General features: G+C 35.2%; 1 protein-coding gene across 2 annotated transcripts in view; it reads left to right on the forward strand.

Annotated features, from left to right (window-relative positions):
* Positions 1-21,634, forward strand: part of COG6 (component of oligomeric golgi complex 6) — a 92,888-nt gene that overhangs the window by 60,581 nt on the left and 10,673 nt on the right. Inside the window, exons 14-18 of one of the 2 annotated variants that reach the window (XM_025996852.2) lie at positions 4,956-5,087; positions 5,440-5,607; positions 9,026-9,133; positions 10,779-10,832; positions 13,692-13,771. In XM_025996852.2, the coding sequence (XP_025852637.1) occupies positions 4,956-5,087; positions 5,440-5,607; positions 9,026-9,133; positions 10,779-10,832; positions 13,692-13,771 (542 nt within the window). The remainder of the gene's footprint in view (positions 1-4,955; positions 5,088-5,439; positions 5,608-9,025; positions 9,134-10,778; positions 10,833-13,691; positions 13,772-21,634) is intronic. The other variant, XM_025996853.2, reaches the window with a different exon arrangement.

The following is a 21,634-nucleotide window of genomic DNA, read 5'->3' on the forward strand; positions in this document are numbered from 1 at the left end:
TATCATTGGCTCTACTAGCAGAGGCAGGACTTTTGCTTTAAATTTGCACAGCTCTTAAAGACCTAATTCAAGAGGGTAAAAAGAGTTTTCTCATCAGCCATCTCTTACTGGTAGGATTTTTGCCATTGGCCTTCTGTTTTGATTGGCAATTGAAAAACGCTGGATTTTTTAAAGATACCCCATAAGGCTTTTTTTTTTTTTTTTTTTTTTGGTTTCCAAATGATACTTATACTATGGTTTATAACTTAGAAGAGAAAATTGTATATTAAACATTAGAGTCTTAATCATACAGTGTACGTAGCTATATTGAAGCTTCCCTAGAGAATTTGTTAAATCCTTGATTATTATTTTTTCTTTTTATAAAAGGCTTTAGGAACACTCCCCCCACCCCCCACCCCCCACATTTCCTCAGGTTTATATAGGTGCCTATTTCTGTATTAAAGCTGTGAGAGTGCTGGAAAATCTTACTGATTTATACTGATCTAAAGATTCCCGAGTCATTTTTTTGTATGAGTAGCTTCTGTGCATTTTATATTACTTATATATATGCATGTGTGTATATGTGATACCTATATATTCTAATTAAATTTCTAAAATTATAAGTACACTTATTAAATAGTTTATTTTAAAATGTTGAAAACATAAAGAACAAAATAAGTCATTCATCCCTTTTCATCCTGAATTAATTGCTGTTAACAAGTTGACATGTTTCATTCAGTCTGGGGTTAGATTGCTTTATTATTTTTGTAAAATTGATATACATAAACTCATTATAAGGATTCAGACCTGCAGAAAACACAAAGATGAAAGTTTAAAAAATTCCTTCACTTAGAAATAACACTGAGGAACCATCATTGTCATCAGTTTAACAATATTTTAGATATCTTTTATTTTTTTTTATTTTTAAAGATTTTATTTATTCATGAGAGAGAGAGAGAGAAAGAAAGAGAGAGAGAGGCAGAGGGAGAAGCAGGCTCCATGCCGGGAGCCCAATGTGGGACTCCATCATGGGACTTCAGGATCATGCCCTGGGCCAAAGGCAGGGCCAAACTGCTGAGCCACCCAGGGATCCTCTAGATATCTTTTAAATTGGGTGAATGAATAGAAAATACTTTTATAAAGATGACTTTATATTCTGGTGTTTTTCTTAATTCAATTTGAGTTTAATCCAAAAAAAAAAGGAAAGAAAAATGAAAGAAGTGTGAAACTTGAAATATTTGCCATGAGAGGTACTTTTTCTTCAATTTTGGTTTCAATCTTGGCTTCATATATTTTGGGGCTCTATTGTTAGATGCACACATGTTGGTAATTGTCATGTCTTCTTGATAATAAACATTATAAATTATCCTTCTCTGTTTTAGTAGCAGTTTTTGTCTTCAAAATTTATTGTGTCTGAAATCAGTATAACTACTGTAGTTCTCTTTCGGTTTTTGTATACAAGATTTATCATTTCCTGTCCTTTCACTTTTCAACCTTTTTGTGTCTTTAAATCTAAATTGTTTTTGGATGACAGCCTATAAATAGTTAGATCATTCTTTTTTATTATCTATTTATTCATGAGAGACACAGAGAGAGAGAGAGAGGCAGAGACACAGGCAGAGAGAGAGGCAGGCTCCATGCAGGGAACCCAATGTGGGACTCCTTCCCGGGACTCCAGGATCACTCCCTGGCCCCACGGCAGGTGCTAAACCACTGAGCCACCTGGGCGTCCCAAACCATCCAGGCGTCCCTGGATCATTCTTTTAAAAAAATCCACCTGGGGCAGCCCCGGTGGCTTAGTGCTGCCTTCAGCCCAGGGCATGATCCTAGGGACCCAGGATCGAGTCCCACGTCAGGCTCCCTGCACAGATCCTGCTTCTCCCTCTGTCTCTCTCTCTCTCTGTGTGTGTCTCAAATAAATAAAAAATCTTAAAAAAAAAATAAATTAAAAAATCCACCTGCTAATCTGCTTTTTGGATGGATGTTTAATCCATTTACATTTAATTTAATTGCTTATAAAGTAGTGCCATTTTGCTATTTTTGTATGTCTTAAATTTTTGTTCCTTTGTCCCTCTATTACTGCCTTCTCTTTTGTTAATATTATCTGCTATGTACTTTAATTCCTATACTATTTATTTAAATACATGTATATGAGAAGAGAGCATGTGTAGTTTCTTAGTGGTGCCCTGGGAATTACTATTAACATCTTATTTTATAACAGTTCAGGTGAATACCAACTTACTTTCAATAGCATATGAAAGCTTTACTCCTACAAGCCCAGTTTTCCTGTTGCCTTACACTATTATTGTTACAAATTACATCTTTCTACATTGTGTGCTCATTAACTTGGAATTAATAATTATTGCTTCATGCAGTTGTCTTTTAAAACATGGAAAAAAAGGAATTACAAATGGAAAGTACATTAATACTGTCTTGTATTTACCTGTGTCAGAACTTTTACTGGTGTTCTTTATTTCTTCATGTGAATTTGAGTTACTGTCTAGTGTTCCTGTACTTTAGCCGGATTTCCCATATTTCGTGTGGAACAGGTTTCCGAATAGTTTTTGGTTTTTGTTTATTGGGAATGTCAATTTCTCCTTCATTCTTTTTTTTTTTTTAGATTTTATTCATTTATTCATGAAAGACAGAGAGAGAGAGAGAGAGAGGCAGAGACACAGGCAGAGGGAAAAGCAGGCTTCACGCAGGGAGCCTGATGTGGGACTTGATCCTGGGTCTCCAGGACCACACCCTGGGCTGAAGGCTGGCACTAAACCACTGAGCCACCGGGCTGCCCTTTCTCCTTCATTCTTGAAGAATAATTTTACTGATTATAGAATTCTTTGTTGACAATCTTTCAGCCCTTGAATATGCCATCCAATGCTGTCTGGCCTTTATGTTTTCTGATGAGAAATCAGCTGTTAATCTAATGAGAATCCTTTGTCATAATCAGTTACTTCTCTCTTACTACTTCCAGATTCTCTTTTTGTCTTTTGACAGTTTGTGATGTGTCTTAGGGTGGATCTATTTAAATTTATTTTCTGTGGAGTTTGTGAGCTTCTTGGATGTAGATTAATGTTTTGACTTAATCATGTTTGTTAAGTCTTTGTTATTATTTTTCAAATATTCTCTCTATACTACCCTCTTCTTCTAAGATCCCCGTTGTACTCATGCTGATGGTGTTCCATAAGTATCTGAGGTTCTGTGAATTTCCTTTCATTTTTCCCCTTCCGATTCTGCAAACTGGGTAACCTTAATTATCTGTCTTCAAGTTTACTGGTCATTTATTCTGTCTATTCAGATGTGCCATGGAATCCCTATAGTGCATTTTTCATTTTATTTCAACCATAAAATTCTGATTTGTTTTTATCATTTCTATCTCTTTATTGATATTTTCTATTTGATGAGACATTGTTCTCATACTTTAGTTCATTAACATGGTTTCCTTTAGTTTTTGAACATATTTAAAATAGCTGATTTAAAGTTTTTAAGTAGTAACTCCAGTATTTAGTCTTCCTCCAGGAAAGTTCCTACTGACGTTTTTTTTTATGTACATGGACCATATTTTTTTTTGTTTCTTTGCATGTCTTATATTTTTTTTGGTTTTGTTGCTTTTGTGAAGGAGGGAGGATTCTCAGAGGTCCATACTTTGCCATTCCTGCTGATGTCACCTATGTATTAACTTTTCTATATAAAACATTCTTAATATAAATCCAGATACTTAAAAATTCTTAGACCTTTCTGTCTGACACAAGGCTATATAGTCCCTTACATGGACTTCAAGTATGAGATTTTATTAAAAAAACAAAATCTATCTATATTAATATTATAAGTACTCAGAAAAATGTGATTTAAAAAATTCATAGGGACATCTTCTTGGATATCATGATGTTAGCAAGTAAGATGCCATAAGATGGGCAGCCCGGTGGCTCAGTACCTATGTATCTGCCTCTCTTTCTCTCTCTGTCGCTCATGAATAAATAATTTTTTTTTTAAAAGTAGGTGTAATGAACTTGGCATACCTTCCAGTTACTAAGTGCCTGGTACCATACCTATAGTTTAGATACAACAATCCCAGTTTATCCTTACAGAATCCCTCTGAAGCTCTGTGAAGTTAAAGAGCTTACCTAGGACCATACAACTTGTAAATGGTAATCTGAAATGTTCATTTATTTCCTTTTTCTTCTTTTTTTATAGATTTTATCTATTTATTCATGAGAGATAGAGAGAGGCAGATACATAGGCAGAGGGAGAAGCAGGCTCCATGCAGGGAGCCCAATGTGGGACTCGATCTTGGGACTCCAGGATCACACCCTGAGCCGAAGGCAAATGGCTCAAACGCTGAGCCACCTAGGTGTCTCAATGATAATCTAAAATGTAAAATAGTCTTTAACTTCAGTGCTTAAAATTTTAATGGCAGTGTTATACTGTGTAGAATATAGTGTGCACTGTATTTTTGTGAAGTGTATAGCCCATAGATTAATCACCTGAAAATTGTGTATGGTAATTACTGAAAGATAGATTCCTAGACCCCAAACCTATGCATATTGAACCAAAATATCTAAGATCTGGGCCTAGGGATGGATGATGATTCTTAGTTATGTTATTGTTGGGGAAATACTGGTTTCTAGAATGCCTTTTTATTATGATTTGGGCTAAAAAAAACAAAACAGTAAGCCATTTCAAGTTTGTATAAATATATAATTATACAATTCAAAGACTTCTAAGTTTTCATAAAACTTTTTGAAATTTAGAAGTACAAATTCTATATAGCGGTGAGAAGAATATATTCTGTAATAATAAAGCAAAAAACTTGTGTCACTTTCTATGCTTATTAGTATAACCTATTGATAAATTATGATTTTGTAATGTGTCAAAGCTTTACATATTTTATAAGTATTTTACTGTGAATTGCATTCATTTATACATTAAAAGTTAGTGAAAAATGTAAGCAGTGGGTAAACCACCTTTTATTTTAGGTTGAGCTCCCACCACCTGATCTTGGACCGAGCTCTGCATTAAATCAGACACTCATGTTGTTGCGTGAAGTTCTGGCATCTCACGATTCTTCAGTTGTACCATTAGATGCCCGTCAAGCTGACTTTGTACAAGTATGCTCTAAATAATTTTATATTTTTTAATATAAAATTTTTGATATTTATTGCTCCTCTATTATACGTTGTTAAAATTCTGGCATTTTATAACCCATACATTTTAACAATTCCATTCGTTTTTCCTTCAAATATTAAACCAGCTCTCTTTAGTTTGAAAAATATTTTTTTCGGTTATGCTCATTGTAAAAGACATTGTGAGAACTGTACCATTTAATCTTTTTTAAATGTGCTTCTGTCAGTTGGTCCCCTTCCAATCAGTTTGACATTTATACTGAAGTACTGTTAACCCAGGCCTGTTATCACTGATTGGGAAATAAAGAATAAATTTCATTTGATTTTTCATTTATAGGTTTTATCATGTGTCTTGGATCCTCTCCTCCAAATGTGTACTGTATCTGCCAGCAATTTAGGCACAGCTGACATGGCCACTTTCATGGTCAATTCACTATATATGATGAAGACAACACTAGCTCTGTTTGAGTTCACTGACAGACGTCTAGAAATGCTGCAGTTTCAGGTAAATTTACCATAAGATGACAGCTCACTGTGATGGAGCCTTTTTTTCTGCATACGATCTCAGATACTGGCTTTGATCCAATTTCAGTGACCTAGTTTCTATAAATCTTTTGGTGTAGTCTGATGGAAGTCCTCTCTCTCTCTCTCTCTCTCTCGCTCGATATTTTGGTTTTGGGGGGAAGTTAGAATATGTATTTTATTCAAACCATAGTTTGTGATGGTGGAATGAAGCTTTTCTTATTGATTGGAACAGTTATTCTGTATGCAGATTTCAGTTTCTGAACTGTGAATAATATGCTATATTTTTCAAGCTTTCTAGCTAGTGCAGAAGGTGTTACCGAGGACAGATATATTTTTATCTATGTGTAAACCAGTGTTAGGCAAAACATTACAGTTTGTTATACCAATGACTCTAGTCCTGTAAGCCAAATGGTATCACTTAACAATTTGTAAAGTGGCTAAAACAAAGCCATTTGTAAAATTTACCAGATATTTGGCTTCTGATTTTGAAATAGCTATTTTTGGTATAATGTTCTTAAGAAAAAATTCTGAATGTTCTGTTATTACAAGTATATAAGTAATTTGGCAGTGGCTATAGTAAAAATATATTTGTAAAGTTTTAGGGATTCTAAGGAATAAGTTTCGGGCAGCCTGGGTGGCTCAGTGGTTTAGTGCTGCCTTCGGCCCAGGGTGTGATCCTGGAGACCCAGGATCGAGTCCCACCTCGGGCTCCCTGCATGGAGCCTGCTTCTCCCTCTGCCTGTCTCTCATGAATAAATAAATAAAATCTTAAAAAAAAAAAAAGGAATATAAGTTTTGATACATTTAAACCTTTGATATTATCTAATTCCTAATTCCTTCTTTCAAAAGAAATATAATGAAGTATGACTAATTTTCCTTTGGTACATAATTCCTTTTTTTGTGGAACTAATAAATTTTTTTTTAAAGAATTCATTGGTTTTTGCTGTATTTATCACTAATTCAGCCCTTAAACTCTGCCATTTGTGTAAATCTTTTCTCAAGGAGTTCACATATATCAGGTGTTCATTGATCTGTTTTATCGCCAATTATCTGTGTTTCTTAAATATTCTGTAGTCAGGATCCCTGGGTGGCGCAGTGGTTTGGTGCCTGCCTTTGGCCCAGGGTGCGATCCTGGAGACCCGGGATCGAATCCCACATCGGGCTCCCGGTGCATGGAGCCTGCCTGTGTCTCTCCCTCTCTTTCTCTCTCTCTCTCTCTCTCTCTCTCTCTCTGTGTGTGTGTGTGTGTGACTATCATAAATAAATAAAAATTAAATATTCCGCAGTCATGTTTTGCATTCCAAGGGGATAAGCCCCATGCTTGCTGATTGGCTGTTGGCCAATGCTAGTTGCATAGGCCAGCCCAGAGTCAATGGACTGTACAATGATGTAGATCCTAGAAGGTGTGGCTTATTTAGGCCCTCCAAAGAAAATTCACCTTGTTGAATAGAAGAGGATTGATTTTCAGAGCTTTTCTATCAATAGTCTATTAAATTTCTTTCCACTCTTACTTGCCTTCTTCCCGTGTTTCAAGTAAGTTCAGGCTAGTCTGACTCTTTTCTTTGTGGTAACTTATTCTGTCCATCTGGAAGCTTGTAAGGATTTTCCTTTGAGTTCAGATATTTCCTCAGGATATTTTTTTTGGTATGTCTCCTTTTCCATTATTTCCATTTGGATTTTGCAGAGCCATTTCAGTCTGAAGATTTAATCCTTTCTTTTGCTCAATAACGTTTTCTACTAATTAATTTTCACTTTTCCATCTGTTACTTTTTTTTTTCCATATGTTACTTTTTATATTCTGAAGCTCCTGCCCTTAGTTGGTTTTATCTCCAGAATCTCTCTTCTACTTTCTTTTTATATCTCTTTAGTTTAATCTTTCTTTGATGTTACTGTATTGCTTTCCTTCTATTATTCAGATACTCATTTGGTTTTTAGCATTAACTCTTTCATTATATGTTTATATTTGTACATCTTGTTTTTCTTTGATTTCCAGTAATGTAGTTGACTAAAGGCTCTAATTGTGCTTTCTTGGACATTCACTTAAAAACATTTTTTTAAAAAGATTTTATTTATTTATTCATGAGAGACACAGGGGGTGGAGCACACAGGAACGCAGGCAGAGGGAGAAGCAGGCTCCATTTAGGGAGCCTGATGTGGGACTTGAATCTGGGTCTCCAGGATCAGGCCCTGGGCTGAAGGTGGCGCTCAACCGCTGAGCCACCCAGGCTGCCCTAAAAAAAAATTAAAATATTCTCTGTCTTTTAATAGTGTTGCCTCCAGAAAAGGTACGTGTTCTTATTATTCATATGAGTTTTTCCTCTTATAACATACCTCTTTCGGGATCCCTGGGTGGCGCAGCGGTTTGGCACCTGCCTTTGGCCCAGGGCGCGATCCTGGAGACCCGGGATCGAATCCCACGTCGGGCTCCCGGTGCATGGAGCCTGCTTCTCCCTCTGCCTATGTCTCTGCCTCTCTCTCTCACTGTGTGCCTATCATAAATAAAAGATAAAAATTTAAAAAAAAAATAACATACCTCTTTCAAGTTAGTTGTAAGTTTTTTAGGGGGAAGGGCTCAGCTACTGGAGTTACTTGGACAATGGCAAGCATTCAGATATTAGCACAGTTAGTATACTATGCCATCATGGGCAAACAAACTGGTAAAACTGAGGGAATTCCCTGTACTGGTAAAAAATAAGGGAGTAGCAGACTTATTCCCACTAGGAGATACTTCAGCCCACCAGGGAAGTCTACTTCTGGGTATTCTGTCCCCGTTAGCATTAGATGGCCTCCTCAAAAATAATACAAAGCAGGTGAGCACATACAACTCACTTCTTAGCTGGGTCTTTGTAAGCAGTTCCTAAACTTGAAGTCTTTGACTAACCTTCTGCCAGGTCCTCAACTTTCCCTAATTGTAACAAACCTGCTTCTCCAGATGGCACATTTGAATGGTTGACTCAGTCCAGGAAGTTGGGAGGGTGAGGGTATGTGGAGGTCTGTAACATCAGGCCCTCATCTTCTCAGAAGTCTTCCTAAGTATTTCATTTTGCACTGTTGTTATTTTTAGTGTTTTTTGCTTCTTTGTTTGTGTTTTGCTTATTGCCATCTTTGAAGAGAGCTGATAAGCAACTTAGATTTTTTGACTACTGGCTAGTCCTGGAATCCTCTTCAGTTACCATTTTTAAAGTGAGACACTCTCTTCCTTTTGTAGGAGGACTTACTCTTTGGGGGAGGAAAAGCTTTCTGTCACAGAAGCAGCCCTTGTGCCTCGTGGTCTGGCCTCATAGTCACTGCAAAGAGCAAGCCCATGATGAAAAGCTGACTCCAGGGTGGTCTACTTCTACTGTCATCAATCTTACTCTTCTTTTAAAATATTTTCTTTCTGACATATTTTATTTTAGATTGAAGCACATTTGGACACACTTATAAATGAGCAAGCTTCTTATGTCTTAACTAGAGCAGGCTTGAGTTACATCTATAACACTGTACAGCAACATAAACCAGAACAGGTAAGGACATGGGTGTTCCTTTTTTTTTTTTTAATAAATTAATTTTTATTGGTGTTCAATTTACCAACATACAAAAAAACACCCAGTGCTCATCCCGTCAAGTGTCCCCCTCAGTGCCTGTCACCCATTCCCCCCCCCCCCCCCCGCCCTCCTCCCCTTCCACCACCCTTAGTTCGTTTCCCAGAGTTAGGAGTCTTTATGTTCTGTCTCCCTTCCTGATATTTCCCACACATTTCTTCTCCCTTCCTTTATATTCCCTTTCACTATTATTTATATTCTACATGGGTGTTCCTAATTAGAGAAATGCCCATGTAGAGCATGGGTTCCAGAGCTAGACTCTAGTTTGAGTCTTGGCTCTGCCACTTAATAGCTATTTTTCATTGGAAAAGTGACTTACCTTTCTGTGTCTATTTACTCATCTGTGGGATTGGGGTAATAATAGTATCTGTAGCAAAGGGTTGTTCAGAAAATTAAGTGATATAATACACGTAGAGTTCTTAGATGACTGCCTGAGATGTAGTAGAGTGCCCCCAAATGTTAACTGTCCTTTTTACTATGGATAACTTTAGTTAAAAGTAATGAAAATGAAACTTAGAATTATAAAATGTATAAAGGATATTCATACTGGGTAATTTTTCAGAGTCCTATATCACTTATCAGTTAATTGAATGCATAGATTACTGTGTAAATTCAGTCATCCCTTTTTTAACTTAGCAAATCTTTGTTTATTACTTTGGAAAGGTAAATACTTTGAGGCCGGCATAAGATCTTGTTATGTTATAGAACTCCAGTGGAAATAGAGAAGGGAGTGGGGGAACCCGAGAAATCCATGTAAGCATCTGCCTTGAAAAAACAAAGAACTGGGATCCCTGGGTGGCGCAGCCGTTTGGCGCCTGCCTTTGGCCCAGGGCGCGATCCTGGAGACCCGGGATCGAGTCCCACATTGGGCTCCCGGTGCATGGAGCCTGCTTCTCCCTCTGCCTGTGTCTCTGCCTCTCTCTCTCTCTCTCACTGTGTGCCTATCATAAATAAATAAAAATTAAAAAAAAAAAAAAAGAAAAAGCAAAGAACTCATTTAAATGGTATTAACATGAAAAATATTTCATAGTCCAGGAACTCTTAAATGAAGCTTTTAAAAATCACCAGTCCCTTAAAAAAAAAAATAAAATAAAATAAAATAAATAAAAATCACCAGTCCCAAGTTTTTTATTCTGATAAAGCAGCAAGCAAATTTCTACCAAAAAGGAATCAATTCTGCTGCTTTTTTTACTATCTATAATTGTCAGAGTGCAACTTCAAGCCTCCATGTCTAACTGACATTTTCTAAGTGCTTCCTTGTATTTTTGTCTTGCTTATATGTAAATCTGAAATATCCTGGTATTTCCCTTGTTAATAAACTTGCGCTTGTCACTTCCTCCAACAAATATGATTGCGTGCCTTCATGCTACTTACAGAAAAATAAATCATAGTCCCTGCTCTAATTGAGGTTGAAGAGATGATATTTGAATTCTTTGGAAAGGAGCTGAATTTCCAATTCTGGGGAATCTATTAGTGGACTGTATTTCATGAGTGAACTGAAACTATAGCACCTTTTTTTTTTTTTTTTTTTTTACATCTTATTTTTTTGTTTTGTTTTATTTTTTAGGGCTCTTTAGCTAATTTGCCCAACCTAGATTCTGTGGCACTGAAGGCTGCAATGGTAAGTGAATAGTAAAACATTTCAACATAGGTTTCCTCGGAGAACATTATTAATCTTTTCCTGGATGGTAATTTTATCTCTTAATATACTACATTCACATTGGGTGCAATAATAAAGATTGTACACATGTGTCCTTTAAGGTCTGGCCAAGATATATATTTGTAGTAATATTCCACTCATCCATACCTGTTTAGGTTTTCTTCATTTTCAGAGTTTTACTCCTAGCATAATGGAGAAACAAAAATAATGGATGCAAAGAAGTTAGGCCATATGTCATTAAAGACTTCCTACAGTTATAGTAGTTTAGTAGGAAGGCTTATAGTTCTTGATTTCTTCCTCAGATGATAACTGAAACTGATTCCAATCTTAAAATAACATATTACTCTTGAGTGTGAGACTCCTCGAACCTCCACTTTTATTTCCTTCTTTTCAAGTGAAGAGCTTGCTTGCACATCCTTTCTGCCTGAGCACCACTTCTTGTAGCATGTTTCCATGTCTTAAGTATATACTTTACATTAATGCAAATCCACCAGTTGGAGGATACTCATTTAGTTCTCATAGGATGATTTTGTTTGGAAGCTTTATAATACACTATCAGCAATAATAACAAAAATGATCAATAGTAACACCAGCCATTAGTATTTATTGAGCATGCCACTGTTTTTCATGTATTAACTCTGATCCTCCAAACAACTCCATTCAACCTAGGACTTAACTTTCAACTACTGTGCCATCTATCCTGTCCTAAGTATTTAAATACTCACATATGCTCACTACTGCAATGGCTTGACTTTAACACATAGTTCTCCTGGATGACTTTTTTGATGCCAAGGCTTTGTTACCTATCATCTTACTGAGCTAAATTAAAGAAATTGATAACAATGTAAAGAGTTCAGAGCCGACAATATTATTAGGTAAAGTAGATTTTAAAAACACTAGAAAAGATAAATAAGGAACATTATGTCAGGATAAAAGGTAATACATAAATATGTATATATAGATAGAGAAGTACTAGTCCTAACTTCTATTCATCAGACATCACAGTAAGAACTAAAAATATGAAGATTTTATTCTAAAAAGTTTAAATAAAAATAAATGAAAAAGAATACATTTTAGATTAATAAAAAAAAAAAAAGGTAAGTTTCTTAGAAAGTTAAATATGTGCTCACCATACTACCCAGTAGTCCCACTTCAAGGTACTCCCTCCTCCACAAAATGAACACATAAGTCTACACAAAGATTAGTTAGTACTCAATAAATGTGTTTCCTCCCTCTCTTTCTCTCCCCACCAACACATATCCAATCCATAATATAAACCCACAAAATATATTTAAACCCCATTACAAATAATTTTGTGCTTGGTCTTAAACTTTAATAGCAATTAAGTTGAGTATCTGTTTAAAGAAACAGAATCTTGTTTTGTGTGTGGTCTGCCATTTTATATATAACTGTCTGTTGCCTTTGATTGAATGCTTCAGGGCACTTCACATTAGCATATCCCAAGCTTGAACTCTTCTAAGTTTTCCCTGCCCCATCCCCCCAAGTCCTCTTCCAAGTTTCCAAACTCAGAAAATGGTAAGAGCATCTGTCCATTATTGTTTCAACTAAATAAATGTGAAAAGAATGCAGTTATGAATTGTGATAATGCTGTGAATTAAATTATATAGACCCAGATCTGGGAGTCAACCTCTGCACCCTGTCACTAACCAAATACTGATGATTTTACGATCCAGTGTTCTTCTATTTACCATGTTAATGTCCTTGTAGTCTAAGATGCTATAATAGCTACTTATCTGGTGTCCTTGCATCCATCATTACAACCTTCCCTTCTAGCTGTAGCCAGGAATAGCTTCTTAAAACTTAAATCAAATTATTCCCCTCCTTCAGTGGTTTCTTAAATGCTTTTACCAATAAGAATGAAAATCCTTTTAAAAAGTGTAGGAGACCTACATGAACTGATCTGTTAGCCCTTTTTTCTCACCTCAAGACTTTATCCATGCTGTCCTATCCATGACACCCCCACAGCCTTCACTGCACACACTCTTAGTTAATAATCTCTATTAGATGCTAAGATCTCACTTCAAATGTCCTTTACCAAACACAGAAACTACGTCCATCATCCTGATTTATACTTTTTTTTTTTTTTTTTTTTTTTTTTAAATTTTTATTTACTTATGATAGTCACAGAGAGAGAGAGAGGCAGAGACACAGGTAGAGGGAGAAGCAGGCTCCATGCACCGGGAGCCCGACGTGGGATTCGATCCCGGGTCTCCAGGATCACGCCCTGGGCCAAAGGCAGGCGCCAAACCGCTGCGCCACCCAGGGATCCCTGATTTATACTTTTATAATATTTTGGTATTTTCCTTCATAGCATCTAACACAATTTGTGATTATATATTTATTTACACTATGGTTTATTATTTTTCTTCGTAGGTCATAAGCTCTGTGAGCTAGGGGCTGTCCCATTTTGCTCACCATTATATACACTTTACCTAATATAGTACCTTCCTAATAGTAGGTCCTCAATAAATATTAGTTGAGTAAATTAACAATTAACAAATACAGTAGATTTAAGGAAGTAAGGTAGATTTGAAACCTGATGACTTGCTAATATTGGTTTGGTGAAGTTTGGTGAAGGAGATTAAGGTGAATAACTTGGATTCAGAATTAAGAAGTTGTCACTTTTAGGGAATTTTAGTTAGAATGTTGAAGCAATAACTCATTTTGTTCACAAAGAACTCATTATTTGTACCATGGTATATTTGCTGAGATTTAACCCTTATAACTGACGGTTATATTTGATATATCTGTTGGCAAATACATGCACTTTATGTTTTGCTCTTTCTCTGTTTCATGTAGGTTCAGTTTGATCGTTACCTGTCAGCCCCAGATAGCCTGCTAATGCCACAGCTGAACTTTCTTCTAAGTGCCACAGTGAAGTAAGTATCTTTTGGTCTCAACTACTTGGTAAAGATTCGTATATTTTTAAAGATACCAAACACATTTCTTAGAGAAAATTTATTTTCAAGAATAGATTTACCATTGAAGATCTATGTTACCAAAGTTGTATTATGCCTGAGCACCCGTAAAAGATCTGACCTGACCCTGTTCGTACTTATTGCTTTCATGTATATGGCTCCAAAATCTCTTTTTATTATTTATTATTTTTTATTTTATTATTTTTAAAAGATTTTATTTATTTATTCACGAGAGACACAGAGAGGCAGAGACACAGGCAGAGGGAGAAGCAGGCTCCATGCAGGGAGCCTGATGCGGGACTTGATCCTGGGACTCCAGGATCATGCCTTGGGCCAAAGGCAGGCACTAAATCGCTGAGCCACCCAGGAATCCTCAAAATCTCTTTTTTGTAAATGTTTTTTAAAGTTAATGTGAATATAATTGGATATGGTATAGCCATAATACCAAAATTCCCTTATATTAACAAACATGTCAGAATGACGTTGAAAATGTCATGGAAGATCAATAATATATTAATTGTATAGTGTATATGCATCTTATAGACTATTTTGGATCTGTAGATATATTTTTAATTGTTCAGTATCACATATTTATCAGGAATGTGTTCAAGACAAAGAACTATACATTAAAATCTTAGAATGTGGGATCCCTGGGTGGCGCAGCGGTTTGGTGCCTGCCTTTGGCCCAGGGCGCGATCCCGGAGACCCCGGATCGAGTCCCACCTCGGGCTCCCGGTGCATGGAGCCTGCTTCTCCCTCTGCCTGTGTCTCTGCCTCTCTCTCTCTCTCTCTCTCTGTGACTATAATAAATAAATTAAAAAAATTAAAAAATAAAATAAAATAAAATCTTAGAATGTTACAGTTAGAAGAAACAGAAAGATCATAGTCTGACTTTGTTGATTATAAGGAACATATTGACAAATTTAAATTGTCCTAAAGTAGGAAATTTGAACTATACATTTTTTTTCCTCCCCATTCACCCAGCTGTATATCAAATGCTTTCTATATAACAGGCACCAAGGATTAAAATTTAAAAGACATTTGCACTGTCTTCTTGGGGATTATAGTCTGTTGGGTCAATTAGACATGTGAACAAATATTTATATTAAAAACTACAATAAGGAAAGAATGATCAAATGTGAAGAAAATACTTCAGTTACCTACAAGGATGCAGTGGTACAGAGAGATAGTGGTACATTTGTTTTCTGTTTTTTCTGGAGAGTAGATCTACAGCAATAAATAAAACAAGGAGGCAGCTTTTGGTTCAACAAGCAGAAAAATTTGGTATCAGTTACAATTGGCTGGAAATGGGGGAAGCCCAGGTAGCTCAGCGGTTTAGCCCAGGGTGTGACCTTGGAGACCCGTAAGCATAATGACCCTGGAGACCCGAGATCGAGTCCCGCATCGGACTCCCTGCATGGAGCCTCCTTCTCCCTCTGCTGTGTCTCTGCCTGCCTCTCTCTCTCTCTCTGTGTGTGTGTGTGTCTCTCATGAATAAATAAATAAAATCTTAAAAAAAAAAAAAAAGAATTGGCTGGAAATGGGATGGAACATTTTTTTCCTCAAGGAAGTTTTCCCATATGAGGTGTAGAGTGAATGATTTAAAATTTTTTTTTTACTTCAATTGTTTTTTTAAAATAGATCTTTGAAAGGTAAAACACTATTTTTTAATCTTTTATTTTATTATCCTAAAAAGGTCTCATACTATCTGCATAACTGGAATTCTAAAGACATAAGAGATTATAAAAGAAACTCCATTATGCCATGGCTCAAACTGTTGTGTGTGTTTCTTAAATTATTTTTGTAAGTGATTACCTGCAACTCTTTTAGATTTAGCCACGTTTCAATCTTAGTATTTGAGTGTTGGGTTGTTTGGAGCATTCCTCCAAAACATACCATTATTCTTTTCATTTTATGCTGGTTGAGGGGAAATTTTAATGTGTTTTATAAAGGACGGCATGTAGCTCAGATTCCAGAAAGGAGAGAATGGACAGATTTGGCTACCTAACACTTTAAAGTTTTAGGTTTTGTTGTTGTTTTTTTACACAAAACAACAGTATAAACTAAGTTAAAATATAAGCAATAATATGGAACAATTTTGCAAGTTACATAACAGACAAGTTATCCTTAATATATTCTTAATATTGAACAGAATCCCACAAATCAGGACAAAGCAGTAGAAAAACAGGCACTGTATGTTTGGACAATTCACAGAAGAAATGCAAATGGCAAATGAATATGAGAACATAATGATGATCAAAAATGCAAATTAAAACAGCAATGAGAATTTTTGCCTATCAGAATACTAACAAAAAGTATGTTATATGTGAATGGAAAGGGTCTGGGAAAATGGGCATTATTTCATATGCTGTTGATGAGAATATAAATTAGTACAATCCTTCTAGAGGGCAATTTGATAAGATTCATCAAAATTTTAAGAGTGTACATCCTTATTAGATTCAGGGATACTTTTTAATAGATTTTCCCCCCTTTCATAAACTGTAATAATAGTTTAAAATAAAGTTACAAAACTAGCAGTGGGATTGAGCATGTTCTATGACTCTATCTGAATTCTCTATCTGTGAGGACTCCTCAGATTTTTCTAAAGCGTAAATGATATTTCAAATCAGATATTTGTCTTTTATTACTGAATTATTTTTAGTTTTGGATTTGCTTTTATTGTTTTGCTGGTTAATAATAATGTAAGTTTTTTTGTTTTTATTAACAACCAAATGAACACAATTTTTGGTACATTGTTTTGAAATCTAAATTTTTAAATTATATTGTTTTTATTTTTATTTATTTATTTTTAAAGATTTATTTATTTGTTTATTTATTTATTTATGATAGACAGAGAGAGAGAGAGAGAGAGAGAGAGAGAGAGAGAGAGAGAGGCAGAGACACAGGAGGAGGGAGAAGTAGTCTCCATGCCAGGAGCCTGATGTGGGACTCGATCCCAGGACTCCTGGATTGCACCCTGGGCCAAAGGCAGGCACTAAACCACTGAGCCACCCAGGGATCCCTTATATTGTTTTTATAGTATGTACCTAATATCCTGTTATAAATTCTTACTAATATAATGACTTTTTAAAATTGAGATATGCATATAAGTAATAATAGGACAACTAAGAGAAATTGGTTAGTACCTATTTAATTACCACTTTTTTCTTTCTTTTTTTAAAAAATATTTTATTTATTTATTCATGAGAGACACAGAGAGAGAGGCAGAGACACAGGCAGATGGAGAAGCAGGCTCCACGCAGGGAGCCCGATGTGGGACTCGATCCCGGGACTCCAGGATCATGCCCTGGGCCAAAGGTAGATGCTCAACTGCTGAGCCACCCAGGTGTCCCTATCACTTTTTTCATTCAGGAAATTTCTAAGATATTATTTGCAAAGTATTCTAAAATTAAAATATAACCTGTGAATGTATTTTCAGAAGAAAATACATCAAATTGGCTACTTATTTTAAAAATCGGGGCTGCTTTGAAAATATCAGGCATTTTACACATTTAAGACTCACCATGAAGGCAGGTTTTCTAACTACTTTTTTTCCCTTTTCTAAATTGATATTTTATTTTCAAAATTAACTTTTATCCTAATTTCTGCCACTGTATAGGCACAGAATTTATTTGATCTTATTTTTAAAGTATTTGAGATAATAGGACAGAACTTTTATTCAGTTAAATTTTGAACTTTTTCAAAATGATGATTCATTTTTAATCAAAATTAATTTCATATTTTTATGTCATCAATTTCTTTTCTATTCATATTCTATTTAAAATGTCAACTAGCAGATGGTCTGCCTTCAGCTCAGATTATGATCCTGGGGGTCCTGGAAGCCAGTCCCGCATGGACCTCCCTGCTTAGCAGGAAGTCAGCTTCTCCCTCTGCCCCTGCCCCCAGCTTATGATCTTTCTCATCTATCTCTCTCTATCTCAAATAAATAAATAAAAATTAAAAATGTAGTAAATAAAATGTCAGTTGTTTCTTTGAAATGTATCTTCGAAATGTAAAGCGTTATTTTCTAATCTTTTAAAAATTTTGTAAATATTCTGCTCTCCTGCACTTTAGTGTGGTTGCAGTATATTTGGGACACCTGTTACTCTTGTCTCCCTTTTTTGTCTTAGAGTTTGATGGCCTTTCAAAGGAGATTTTGATTGAATGCTTCAGCCTTGAAATAAACTATTGTGTAAATTTAAGTAGCCAAGAAGCAAAGTTGTATAGAAAATGAACAAGAGGGAAAGAAAATAGTTTTAAGGATTTCTTCCTTCCTTTCTTCCTTGGAGTGAATTAGAGGATGTATTCTTTATTCAGTGCTAAACTCCAATATTCACTTTTCAATGGTGTAAATATACACCATTGGATTGGTGTATATTTACCAATTGATTGGATTACAGAAACCATAGTTTAAAATATTTAAGTTATTCTCATGTCTTTTCTTAATGATTCAGAATTGCTTCTGTGAGTAACTTAAGAAATAAAGGGAATTATAGATACCTCCTAACGTTGAGCATATAGAAAAATGGATGTGATTCGACAACTCTTGTTCAGGAATCTTTCTCTATTATGTATATTAGGAAAATAATATAATACTATAAAAAATAATGCCTTTAGAGGAAATTTTTTTTTTAAAGAAGTAGAATAATTTTTTTTCCTCTTTTTTTTTTTTTTTTTTTAACTGCCTCCTTTTAAGCCACTTGTATTTACTGTCAGGAACACCTGTATCAATAAAAATAAAATAAGTTTTGGGGAAAAGAACAACTACTGGAAAACTGTGAGAGGAAAAGTAAATGATTGCACAGTGCTTTAGAGACTTCAGAAAGTCCAAGCCTTAAAAGCAGGTTAATTTTGTCCTACATTAAAGGCTACTTTAAAAAAAAAATAAAAAAAAAAAATAAAAAAAAAAAAAAATAAAAAAAAAATAAAGGCTACTTTAGCAGGTTAATTTTGTCCTACATTAAAGGCTACTTTAGACTCCAAGAAGCTTAAAAACAAATTCTAAAAGATCATGGCGATCTTTAACTAAACTAAATGCCTTCCAGAACAAAACTTAGCAACCTTAAGATTGACAACAAACATAGACAATCAACAGTGTAGCATTTATAATGCAATAAAAAATTACTTAGGTGAAGTAGTAGGAATATATGAACCAAAACTAGGAAAAAAAATCTGTCAGTAGAAATAAGCTGACAAATGACAATTTATAGAACTAGCAGGTAAGGACTTTGAAGACTGCTATTTATAGTGTGTTCAGGGACTTAAAGGAAAACATTATTATACTGAGAGAAAAAATGGAGAATTTTACAAAATGAGAATTCTGTACCTAAAAAGTATAATATCTAAATGAATATTGAGTGGGTGTAACTATCAGTTGAACCCCTAGAGAGAAAGATCAGTCGACTTGAAAAGAGCACAGTAGAAACTATCCAAACTGAAACACAGATAGAAAAAAATAAAACACTAGAAAAAGATGGGGGGGGGGGGGGGCTCAGTGAATTGTGACATAATATTAAGCACTCTAAAGTAGGTATAATTGGAGTGTCATTTTGAAATTGAGTCAGAAAAATTTTAAGAAATAAAACAACTTTTTCCAAATGTAACAGAAGACATGAACCCACTGATCCAAGAAGTTAAAAAAAAAAAAACTCAACAGAGAAAATTGTACTAAAGTATGCAATAATTGAATTATTGAAAACCAGTGATAAAGAGAGAAATCTTGAAAGCAGCCAGAGGGAAAAAGACATTATTTATAGGGACTAATGATAAGTTTATTACTGACTTTTTTTTTTAGAGTCAGTGCAAACCAGAAGACAATAGAAAATCATCTTTAAATGTCTACTTTCATAGTGTATTTATCAAAAGTATCTTTCAAACTGGAAAAGCAATAAATACATTTGGAGATAAATAAAAGTAGAGAGGCTTTATCACTAGTATACTGCACTGTAAGAAATGATAAAAGAAGTCCTTCAGGCTAAAGGAAAACAATATGAGAAGAAAATTCAGATCAACACAGAGGAGTAATGAGCCCAGGAAATGCTAAATATAAAAGATAGTTGACCATTTAAAACAAAAATGCTAATAGTGAATTGTGGAATTTTTAACACATAGAAATTAAATTTATGACAACAAATGCACAAAAGATGGAGTGGGAGGAAAGTAGAAATGTACATTTATGATGTTATAAGGTAATTATATAATATATTTTGAAGGTACATTTTGAACCTTGCAGCAGGCTCTCGAACAAAAATTATCTAACATGCCAATAGATAAAATAGAATGCTAAAAAACAATTATATCAAAACAAAGCAGAAAAGGAAAAAGAACAGAAGGGACAAATATAAAAAAAATAGAATGACAGACTTAAATTCTGCCTTATAAGTAACTATATTAAGTATAAAAGGTTTGCACACTCCAGTTTAAAGGCAGAGCTTCTTAGATTAGATGTAAAAGCATGGCCCAAATTTTAAAATAATTTGTTCTAACTCTCTGAAGAAAGTCCATGGTATTTTGATAGGGATTGCATTAAACGTGTAAATTGCCCTGGGTAACATTGACATTTTCACAATATTAATTCTTCCAATCCACGAGCATGGAATACTTTTCCATCTCTGTGTGTCTTCCTCAATTTCTTTCAGAAGTGTTCTGTAGTTTTTAGGGTATAGATCCTTTACCTCTTTGGTTAGGTTTATTCCTAGGTATCTTATGCTTTTGGGTGCAATTGTAAATGGGATTGACTCCTTCATTTCTCTTTCTTCAGTCTCATTGTTAGTGTATAGAAATGCCACTGACTTCTGGGCATTGATTTTGTATCCTGCCACACTGCCAAATTGCTGTATGAGTTCTAACAATCTTGGGGTGGAGTCTTTTGGGTTTTCTATGTAGAGTATCATGTCATCAGCGAAGAGGGAGAGTTTGACTTCTTCTTTGCCAATTTGAATGCCTTTAATGTCTTTTTGTTGTCGATTGCTGAGGCGAGGACTTCCAGTACTATGTTGAATAGCAGTGGTGAGAGTGGACATCCCTGTCTTGTTCCTGATCTTAGGGGAAAGGCTCCCAGTGCTTCCCCATTGAGAATTATATTTGCTGTGGGCTTTTTGTAGATGGCTTTTAAGATGTTGAGGAATGTTCCCTCTATCCCTACACTCTGAAGAGTTTTGATCAGGATGGATGCTGTATTTTGTCAAATGCTTTCTCTGCATCTATTCAGAGGATCATATGGTTCTTGGTTTTTCTCTTTCTGATATGATGAATCACATTATTGTTTTGCGAGTGTTGAACCAGCCTTGTGTCCCGGGAATAAATCCTACTTGGTCATGGAGAACAGATTATTTTAAGATTTGTGTGGAATCAGAAAAGACCCCGAATAGCCAGGAGAATTTTAAAAAAGAAAACCATAGCTGGGGGCATCACAATGCCAGATTTCAGGTTGTACTACAAAGCTGTGGTCATCAAGACAGTGTGGTACTGGCACAAAAACACACACATAGATCAATGGAACAGAATAGAGAATCCAGAAGTGGACCCTCAACTTTATGGTCAACTAATATTCGACAAAGGAGGAAAGACTATCCACTGGAAAAAGGACAGTCTCTTCAATACATGGTGCTGGGAAAGTTGGACATCCACATGCAGAAGAATGAAACTAGACCACTCTCTTGCACCATACACAAAGATAAACTCAAAATGGATGAAAGATCTAAATATGGGACAAGATTCCATCAAAATCCTAGAGGAGAACACAGGCAACACCCTTTTTGAACTCGGCCACAGTAACTTCTTGCAAGATACATCCACAAAGGCAAAAGAAACAAAAGCAAAAAT

The sequence above is a fragment of the Vulpes vulpes genome, chromosome 9 (genome assembly GCF_048418805.1).
Source record: "Vulpes vulpes isolate BD-2025 chromosome 9, VulVul3, whole genome shotgun sequence".
NCBI lineage: Eukaryota > Metazoa > Chordata > Mammalia > Carnivora > Canidae > Vulpes > Vulpes vulpes.